Source organism: Gavialis gangeticus, unplaced genomic scaffold (genome assembly GCF_001723915.1).
Source record: "Gavialis gangeticus isolate Ggan-Ray unplaced genomic scaffold, GavGan_comp1, whole genome shotgun sequence".
Taxonomy (NCBI): domain Eukaryota; kingdom Metazoa; phylum Chordata; order Crocodylia; family Gavialidae; genus Gavialis; species Gavialis gangeticus.
In genome coordinates, this window is record NW_017729020.1 from 7909797 (window position 1) to 7920262 (window position 10466).

The 10466-nt window shown below is 56.0% G+C and overlaps 1 protein-coding gene across 2 annotated transcripts in view; it reads left to right on the plus strand.

Annotated features, from left to right (window-relative positions):
- Positions 1 to 6443, plus strand: part of DOK2 (docking protein 2) — a 10780-nt gene extending 4337 nt beyond the window's left edge. The window contains exons 3-5 of one of the 2 annotated variants that reach the window (XM_019514500.1): positions 125 to 242; positions 4535 to 4719; positions 5386 to 6443. In XM_019514500.1, the coding sequence (XP_019370045.1) occupies positions 125 to 242; positions 4535 to 4719; positions 5386 to 6345 (1263 nt within the window). In that variant the 3' untranslated portion in view covers positions 6346 to 6443. The remainder of the gene's footprint in view (positions 1 to 124; positions 243 to 4534; positions 4720 to 5385) is intronic. The other variant, XM_019514501.1, reaches the window with a different exon arrangement.
- Positions 6444 to 10466: the final 4023 nt, after the last annotated feature.

Consider the following 10466-nt stretch of genomic DNA (forward strand, 5'->3'; position numbering starts at 1 on the left):
TCGGCTTTTGCAGTTCTGCTTGCCGAGGCTTAGTGTAGGGGAGGAGACAGCTCACAACAGGTCCAAGCCTGGCTGGAGTCTGGGTTGCTGTCGCTCACCTGCTGCTCTTCCCTTGGCATTGCAGAGGAACAGGGACGAGCAGATGGCAGCAGGGGGGAAGGACAGCCACCTGGGATCCCTGCCATCCACTGCCTGCACCCTGTCCATGGAGGAGAACTCACTGTACAGCTCCAGAGCCAAAGGTAGGAGCAAGGAGAGACTCTGGCCAGGAGCTGCACGAGTGTCTGTGTTGGAGTGGAGAAAACTGGTTTCTTTCCCTATCCCTGAACTGAACTGATTTCCGGTGGTAGGCACGAACACCACAGGCCTGGCTCCGGGAATTCACAGGGACACAGGGTTGGGAGCAAGACAGCTCGGCAGGTATTAAGACAGACTTGGCTGTGTGCAAGAAAGACAGATGAACAGACAAATCCACCTTAGACTCAAAGACACGCAATTGACTGTGCAGAGTGACATTTATACAGAAGAATGGCGTATGGTGACACTAGCTAGCTAGCTAGATGAGCAGGCACGGCAGGGCAAAGGCAACGCAGGCAGAGACGGAGCCCCGGCAAAGCGATTCAAGTGGTTAGCTTTGTTCTTTCAGAGAGGCGGAGAGGAAAAGGGGGCACCAGGGGACTGGAGGATGTTAGGCTCCGAAACCACAGGGGGGTGTGACTCATCTATAAATGGCCCGTGGGCCATTTATAGAACTGCAGACCTCACAGAAGCTGCTGGGAACCACAGGACCCCAGGGTAAACTTCAACCTCCCCCTAGCCTCAGGCTGGGAGTTCAATCACCCAGAGCACTATGAACCTGATTCATCACCCATCTGGGAAAGATTTCCTATGGACTTCCCTGTTCTGGATCAGGCTGTCGTCTTGCACTGGGCCCTGCTTGCACCTTTTTTTCCATGCTCTCCTGCACTGCAGCTCTCCACCCGCTGACCTCTCCCCCAGGGCAGACCACAGGGCAGGGCTCCCTTTCGACCCTTCTCTAAATACAATACAGCATGAGCCTACTCTCAAGAGACATCATCTCCCAGTCACTAGTGCATGGGAGCACAGCTACAACCAATGGGTCTAGAGAGCAGCAGTGAACTCAATGCTTCCACTGGTCCTTAACAGGAGCAAATAAAATGGATGCAATGATTCCCAGGGTAGCAGTGCTTCCCCATCAGGCTGTGTGATGCCTTTGGTCTCCAGGCACCCCTCATTTGCTTCTTTCTTTCCTCCCAGGAGTTATCCTGGCTAGGGGGACTGTGTTGGACCTGTTTTAGCTGCCACAGAGCTGGAACCCCATTGCACAGCATCGTTCTCTCCGATTGCCAGCACAGCTGTTGCTAGCACATTGTGAGCTGCAGAGCCAGCGCTCCAGCTGGTTTCAGTAACTGCAGTTGGTTTCAGCCTGGACGCCAGCCGGAAGCTTGGCCCTTGCCAGTCACAGCCTTGGGTTTCTGTACTCAGTTCGCCCTTGTGCAAGTGACTGGAGAAGGTGCAGGGTGGTGGAGCCCAGCTACTCTGAGCCACAAACTGTGATCCTACACGGTACCTACACTCCTTGTGGCCTCGGGCGAACTTTTAGTATTGGGCCCCACTTTCCCAGAGACAATGATAATAATAATTGGACAATGGAAAAAAAATGCTATTTTCAGGCCCCCTTTCTTTCCGGGCCCCGGGCGGCTGCCGAGTTTGGCCATGCCCTGACTGTGATGTGCCTGAGAGCTGAGGGATGACTTTGAAGCCACAACGTGTGATATAGCACTGGAACCACGTGTGTGCATAGATGAGACCCAACAGAGAGAGGAGCTGCAGTCTGCGACATCAAGAAAGAGCAGTCCCGTGGCCTGCCTTGCCGGTCTCACTTGAACCAGGGAGGGAGAGGGAGGCCCGTGAGTAGAGGACAGCCCCCCTCAGTGCACCATGCAGGCTAGGTGCCTTCCCTGCTTTTAAATAATGCTGTTAATTGTGCATTTGAAAATGGCTGCAATGATAGCCTGGCCCTGCTGTTTGCAAAAAACGTCATGGAAATCTTATTTCACAAATAGCTCTTGTGCTCTTCCTGCTGTGGTTTGGCAGATCAGCATTTTGTTGTGATAACTGGCTACTCTCAGCTGTCCATAGCACTCAGACACTTTATCAGTTGGACACTATTTCCCAGGCCAGCTCCACTTCTTGGTCATGCTGCTCTGGGTAGTGACTCAAGGCAGTGATCTCATGCTCTCAGTCCCACAATACTCTGCACCGAGCTGTTCCCTCTGCATGCCAAGCAGCCCAGCTGGCAGGAGGGTCGGGCTGGATGTGTAGGCAGGTGGGAGGGTCAGGTCCTTGGGCGTGCTGCTGATTCACTGCTCTGCGTCTCGTTCGTGCAATGGCGTAAGGAGACAGAGCCGCCCCCGCAAAGAGCGCAGGGAGGCTCTGATGCCAGGGGAGGAAATGCAGCGGCCAGAGGGGCTTCTCTTTTTTTCGTTCCAACCTCTGCACCCCTTAGTTTGCGTCTGTCCCGAGTGCTGCTAGGGAGGCAGATGGTTCTGTCTACAAGCACAACAGCAGCTTGCTGCACTCTCCACCCGGGGTCACTTCACTAGCTCATGCAAACGGTGGCTTGCTACAAGCTTCCTGCCTGCTGATGAACAAAGCTCCCCATGCAGTGGCAGCCTCTGCAGCAGACGTGGGGACACTTTTCAGGACCAATTTAGTGAGAGAGCCAGGAGTGGAGAACAACCGTGTCACAGGGCACAGCCTGCCTGCTGCCTGGTGGAAGAAAATCAATGCCTGCCCTGCAGGGGGGCACCCCAGGTGGCCTGTACTGACAGGCATGCCCAGCTAATGGCTCACTCACACTCACGTGTGCATGGGCAGCACTGCACACACTCACGGATCATGTACGTGGGCACGTTCACACATCTGCACATACCCCTGGGCACAAGCATGCGCAGCCCACGGGGACGCTCCCTCTCAGACATGCAGTGGAAGTTTCTTGCGTGCAGGAGTTCAGTGCAGCCAAATGAGAGCAGTGGGACCAATCCATGCCAGGGGCAACCCCAAGGGGGAATCAGGCCCAAGGCCTCCACCCAACCTGCACCTCTTTCTTTCATCTCCTTCCATCCTGTCTCTGTCTCAGGCAGGGAGTTGCTTTTTCATTTCCCCCTCCAAAGGAGAGGAATATCCTCAATCCTGCATCTGGAGGCTGCTTATCTGTGATGCCATCAGTCAGCAAGCAGCCTCCCACATCCAGATAGGGCTGAGGAAAGCAGGGAGGGGTGCCTGGCAGGGAGCAGATAAGCCAGAAGAGGAAAGAGCTGCAACACAGCTTGTGGCAAAGCGCTGCCGGTGCTAGGCCTGCACTGGGCTGAATGGAGGTGGCAAGAGGCTGTGGGGAGGTGGGAACAGACCTTGGTTGTGTGGCCTGTTGCTCTGCTCTTTCATGGAGCTGTCATTACCATGACTGGATAAAGAGGGATGCTGAGTCTGGCATGGGGATGCGGGGCTTGCTCCTGGGTGGAAGGCATTAGACAGGGCTTTGGAGAGACAGGTGGCTCACCCTGGTTTTGCCCTCTTGCTTGTCTTCTCAGGGGTTTTCATGTCCAAGCATCCCAAAGCTCTTGGCAAACTTGTCACTGGATTCTCCCTTTTAAATGCAGCCCGCTCTGGGGCAGAACCTGCAGCTGGGTACGGGAAGCGCAGTAACAGCGCACAGCGCCTTAGAACTGGTGGGGGGATGCAGGGAGCCTGGGAAGGGAATTGCCTAAGCTGGAATTGGGATAAGACCCCAGGGTTTAGCACCCTTGGTCGCCTGCTCCAGCATCACGCCGGGGCTGTTACCCCATGGGATTGCCCTGGGGGCAGTGGTGACTCAGGGTCAGCCCTTACAAGTCTTCTTCCAAAGTTTCCTCCGCTTCAGTCGCTCAGTGAGAGGGGCCTCCAGCTCCACTGACCTTGCAGAGAGGCCTTGCTGTCATTACAGCACCTGCAGAGAGATGCCTTCCAGGACATCAAATGGACTGGTGGCAGGAGCCTTTGAATCTGCTGTGCCTGGAGGGAGCCCTGGCAGGGACAGGAAGGATGTGGTGGGTGTGCTGGGAGGAAATGCCACGACAATCACTTTGCGCTCTGCCAACTGTGCCGCGGTGGGGCAAGTGGGGTGCAGAGTAGAGCTACTGCTGCAGGCAGATTGTGTGCACCTAAGTAGGGGCAGGGGGCACATGGAGGGCAGGAGGAAACTAGGCAGCTGGTTTTCCACTGAAAGGTCCCTGCTTCCCCTGAAGCACTGGACTGGGTGCCCTGAGTGCTGTGTTGAGCCCAGCTTGGTCCAGATGCCTCCCACAGAGCACAGGGTAATCTGCTCCCCTTGCCTCCATCCTACAACATTAGCAGGAGATGTGGTGGATGGTATTTGTCCCCTGGCTGCGTGATCGGGAGCTTGGGGAGCCCACATCCTATGCAGTGCCAAGCTGCGCTGGCAGGGTCATGCTTCATACGTGTTCCTTTGCAGCAGCAGGTGCCACAAGGGAGTTCAGTGTGAACATACGGGCCACCGAGTCCTCGGAGCGCTGCAGCCTCTGGGGCAGTTTCCTCCTGAGGGCCACGGACGATGCCCTGGAGCTGCAGGATGATAAGATGGGGAGCGTCCTCTACACCTGGCCATACAAGCTCCTGCGGAGATTTGGGCGGGATAAGGTAACCCGCATCGACTGGGGGCAAGGAGGGACAGTGCTCAGGTGCGGGGTTTGTGGGGGCAGCATGAGAATCAGGGCCTCACACGGGAGAGGGGTCAACACTCAAATACCTCCCAGTCCGAGCGGCTGAGCTGGGGTGTCTAGGAGTGCCTTGCCCCAGAGCCAGTGCTCCTTCTCGCTGCCTCCAGCGCTTCATGTGGGCAGAGCCTGGCACTGGTCTCGTTGGCTTGTTGCAAGCAAAAATGGCTAAGATGGGATAAGACACACTGCTTCCTACAGCTGCCAGTGGTGGGGGAAGCTGTGATAGCCCTACAAACGCTGCTTGAACACCAGCAATGAGACTGGGCCCCAGTCTGTATCAGACCACCCCTGTTCCTCTTGCAGGGGTTATGCCAAGGTAGGCAGGGACAGCTTTCTTGGCAAGAAATACCACAGGCGGAGATGTGGGAAACCCACTCGCATGGCACAAATAGGGCTCTGGGGGGAAAGCAGAACGTAACTGAGTATAAACCTTCAGCCGGTCTGCATTGGGACCCGCACATCCCTAGCACAGGCCTCTCTCCCTCCAGCTAACTGGTGCAGCTGTAGGTTGTTATCCACAGCGTGCGTGAGGGGTGCATCTCCAGCACTGGGAGTGTGACCCCCTCTTTGACTGTCCCCAAACCAGGTGACATTCTCCTTTGAAGCCGGACGGAGGTGTGCATCCGGGGAAGGCAACTTCGAATTCGAGACCAGGCAGGGCAACGAGATCTTCCAGGTCATTGAGTTAGCCATCGATGCGCAGAAGACCTATGGGATGGATGACCTGCAAGGGCCCGGCCCCCCTGAAGACACCTCATGGCCCCCCATCCGCACCCTGAGCCGGACCAAGACTAGTGAGGAGAGGGCTGCCAGCGACAAAGCCAACGCACCTGGGGGGCCCTGGGTCCACCCTTCAGGCAGCATCAAGTGCATCTCCTCAGAGCTCAACCGGGAAGAGAGGCCAAGCAAGGGGAAGTGCATGAAGTCTACCAACAGCGGCTCTCTCACTGGGGAGACCAAGGGTGGCTTCGTCCCACCCATGGAGGCTGAGAGCCCCTACTCAGAGCCGTGTGACACCCTCCAGTGGACAGACCCCCGTCGCCCCAGTGCAGCCAAGAAAAAGGGGACTCAGGGGAGAGAGGCCCCGGAGTCGGACTATGCCGTGCCCTTCGACACCATTGCCAAGTCCTTTAGGGGTTCGGACTTCAACAGCTTCCTCAGCAGCTTGGAGAAGCTGCCCAAACCTGCCCCGTACTCGTTCTACCACAGCATCAAGGAGGCCAGTGGGAAGAGCCAGAGCATGCCACCCGTGCCCCCTGCCAGCGCCAAGCCTGACCACATCTACGACGAGCCGGAGAGTTTGTCCCTCCACACGGTGTATGACGAGCCTGAGGAAGTCAAAGGTGAGGCCTGGAAGCTGCAGGCAATGGCAGAGGACCCCACCGGCCATGAGTACCCCTACAGCTCCCAGCGGGATGACTACTCAGTGCCCAAGAGGGCCGTGTCCAGCATGCGCCCGGTCCCCGGGCAGGGGAAGGAGTGGCTTGGGGACACCGACTATGACAATGTGGCCCTGAGGTTCACCAAAAAGAAGAGCTTGCCGTGAAAGGAGAGAGGAGAGGAGGGAGCAGAGACTTCCCAGGTGTCACTTGTCCCTGCCCTCCAGTGGTGCCAGCTCCCCAGCTCCAGTGAGAGCCCAGCCTTTGCTTTGTACATGGTCCTCAAGGGGAAAGTTGAGGCTGCCAAACTTATCTCACTAGTGACTGAAGGCCTGGCTCTGCAGCACAGTGGCAGGGTCCTAGTGCCCTTTACTGCGTATTAAGGGCAGGGACCATGCCTTACTGAGTGCAGGACCGAGCATGCAGAAGGCAGCTAACATATAACAACCCTCTCAGATCCTAGTAATCCCCATCCCCTTTCCAGGCACCTCTATTAAACACAGCTTGTAAATCAGCCTCCTTCCCTCATTACAGCCCTGGCTGTCGGGTGGCATCACAGGCCTCCCCAGTCATCCTGTGCACGGAGCTGCAGGGGAAGGGAGGTGAAAGCGATAGAGGGAGGCAGGCCCATCAGGCCTGTGTGAGCTGGAGCGGCTCAGATGGGACGGCTCCAGGTCCACATAGGCGTGGCTCCCTGCAGAGCAAGTCAGGGACATCTCTCCTGGGACGGTGATGGCAGGAGAGGATTCGGTGCAATGACAGCGCTGACACCACGGGGCTGCTAAGCAGGTCGCTGGCTCAAGCAGGGCTGGGTGACACCTATCTGTGCGCCCTGGGTCTGGCTGCTCTAATGGGTGCATCTGCCCTATGCCAGCACCTGCAGGGTGAATCCCAGAACAGGTTGCCTCATTGGTTGCCAAAGCAAAGCAAACATAGAGCCCTAGAATAGGTGTACCCCGTTGCTCCAGGCAGGCTCACCGTCACCTGAACCACCCCAGGCAAGTGATTGTCTTACCTGCATTCCCAATACAGGGGTGCCCTCGCTTCCCAGTAACCTGTTCCCCAAATTGCATGCCAAGACTCAAGTTCAACTTGAACACAAAGCCCCGTGGGTTCAGAGCACTGGAATTGCTGGGGCTCGAGGTGAAACCAGGTGCCTCAGACACACCGAACATATACTTTACCCAGATGTATGTCTGTAGGCAGAGGGCAAGGGCTCAGCCAGAAGAGAGCTGGTGCTCAGCCTACCCTATCTCCTAGGCACCTTGGTGAGTCGCATCTGAGCCCACAGCATCCTTTGCAAGTTGGCAGCGTATGGGTAGCCATCCCGACTGGCCCCCACTGGAGGGCACTGTTGGCCTGTGGTACGGGGCTCAGCCCAGCAGCGTGGGGAAGAGGACTGGGCTGCTGCTGCAGCAGGGCTCCAGATAACACGATCAGACATGAGCTTCAGGACCAAAATCAGGAAGGAAGTCAGGAAGGAGGGGCAGGGGAAAGAAACCCACAGAACTCCCTGAACAAGCTGCTTGGAGGCAAAGCGTGTGGGGTACTTCGAGGTTGCAGACATAGCTCAGCTCTGGGTTTGTCTTAGGAACTGCTATGACCCCCATCCCTGGAAGTGAGAAATGGGGAACCATCAGCTGTGGGTTGGAGCACCAGGACTGTCCCTTTTCTCCAGAAAGGGCTGAGTCCCCAGCTCTGGGGGTGCTGAGGCACGGACTGGGCAGTAAAAGGCCTGGGATGGATTTTGGGGACCGGGACCTTAGCCCTGACATATGCCTGGCTTTGACATTTGCAAACCTAAGCTGGTCCACGGGGTCCTGCAGAATCCCCCGGCACCTCTGCTGTGTTAGGGGTGCTGTGTTACCTGGGAGCAGGAGCGAGCCGAGGAATGGGACGTGTCTGGGATATAGGGCCAGTGCAGCGGCGAGGCGCTCAGCTCGAAACAGGACTTCTGCCCCAGATTGTCAAGTGTTAGTGCCTGACCCTTGCAATGGTCTCTGTGAGCCAGCAGCAAGCCAAAGGTCAGATGCTCCCATTTCCTGGGCTTGGCTTTAATCAGGAACCCTGGCAACAACCAAACATAAACCCTATGGCCAGCCAGCTTGCCATGCCTGGCTGCTGCTGCGCTCCCTAAGCCCTTTCTGCCCGTGGGCTGGTCCGACCAGAAGCCACACCTGCGTCCCTTCGGTGCGGGTGGAGTGAAGAGGTGATTCCACATGGTGCCTGGAGTGGGCAGGTTCAGATACCTGCTTGCCAGGTGAGTCGGCCTTAGAGCTGTGCTCCCCTGCTGCAGCCTGGCTCCTGCTTTCCTCCATGCCAGGGCTTGTGCCCTGGGTAGCACGCATGCTTCTGTTGTTTGCTGGATGCTTGGATCGCAGCAGCAGCCAAAGAGTTAAGGGAACTACTGGTACCTTTGAGGGGTGGATGTGGGAGGCTCTGCTCACGCTGTGCTCCCAAGTCCCTTTGTTCTCATCATGAGGCTAATGTGTCTGTCCCTACCCTGCAAATAGAGCGCAGGAGTCCTTGCTTTGACCATTACATTCACTCTCTCCTCCTTACCCTGGAAAGAAAACCCAGGAGCCTGGACCCCTAGGCCCCCACTTGCTCAAATTGCTGGAAAGCACACTTTGCTTTTAAACAGGAACGAGAACCCAGGTGCCCTGGCTCTCAACCCTGACCCCTCCACATGTCAGCACCAGCCCTAAGTAGCTATCTCCTTCCATCCCGAGCGAAGCACTGTTGCTGCCTCAGATGTTCCACCTCCCTCCGATAAATTAATGACAAAGCGCTGGGTTTGAAGTCGGCAGTGCTCTGAAGTGCTTGTGCGCTGGGCTCCCTGGGGATGCCTGGCTTCCCATCTACGCACCACTGTTTATGTTTTTAACTCTGCATTTCCACACTTCCCCCAGGGTTTGTTCTCCAACACCCTGCAATTTTCTTGCCTTCTTTTTTCTTTCCCATCCCCTTTGGCTGGCATACATCAGAGTAAATCCATTGACTTCAGTATTGTCCCCCTTGACTTCAGTCGCCTTTGGATGAGTGCAGAGAGCTGAGCACACCGCCTCTCCACTAATGGCTGTCTGTCCCCATGGGTGATGTCTCTGCTGTCTGCTGGGTGGGCATATCTCATTCAGCTGAAGGTCAGGCATGTGACCCAGAGCCCTCACGTTGCAGGCATGATTCACAGAAAGAGACACCACTTTTACTCCCAGCCAGTCTTTTTCCCCCGTGCCTTTATATACAACCACTTCCCTCATCGCTGGAGGTTTCTAAGAGCAGCTTAGACAAGTGTCTGTCAGGGATGGCATAGTCCAATACGGGAGGCTGGCACTGAAGAGCTATTGGGATCCCTTCCAGCCATCCACGTTCCCTGCTCATAGGGCTTCCAGTCTAAGTAGGCAAAAGAAAGTGTGGGAGAAAGGAAGGATCCCCGTCTCCATTTTAGAGATAGGAAAGCAAGGCATGGGGAGAGAAAGGCTGGGGTGAAGACTGGAAGTCACACCTGTGCACGTGCAGAGTGGGGCAACTCACCTGCCAATGCAGTTCTCATTAACGCGCGCTCAGAGAAAGTGGAATAGCTCCACCAGCCTACCAGTGAGTTAATCTACACCAACATAACTTCACCCGCACGAGGAGGTCATACAGCTTTAACTGCACCATAGAGGTGAAGCAGTCAAGCACTATCTAGTGTAGGCAGAGCCTAGGAGAATTGCCTTAAAATCACATGCTCTGTCCTTGGCAGGGATAGGAGTCAACTCCAGGTTTCCGGGGTCGCAGTGCTTTAGGCACAAAGCCATGCTTCCTCTATTTTGATCATGAAAAGCCATTAATCTGCCCCTGTTCTCATGCTGCTGTCTACTGCTATAGAATTTGAGCAACTACAATAATCAGCTCTTCGGCAGACTTGCACTCATGACCCTGGCTTTGCAACACCAATGCCTTAAGCACTGAGCTACCAAGCACGCAAGCCAAATCCTCCAGCCGGGAGACACGGAGACGAGCATCAGCTTTCTGATCATGCCCTCTGGTGAATGAGAAGGCCTGGCAGCAGATTGCAGGACCTGCCTGGAACAGGCTTGGGATGAGTCTGGCACCAGTGTCATTGGGATGCTCCGTCTTTTGCCCTTCCCATGCTCAAGTTAGAAGGGGGTTTTCTCAGCCTGCAGTCTGACAGCTCGAGGAGGTTCTTGCTGCCTCGCTCACTGTCAAAGGTGATAAACAGCCCAGTGGATGATGCTGTCAGTGCCTACATGGGCAGGGAGAAGTCTGTTTGCCCAGCACTGCA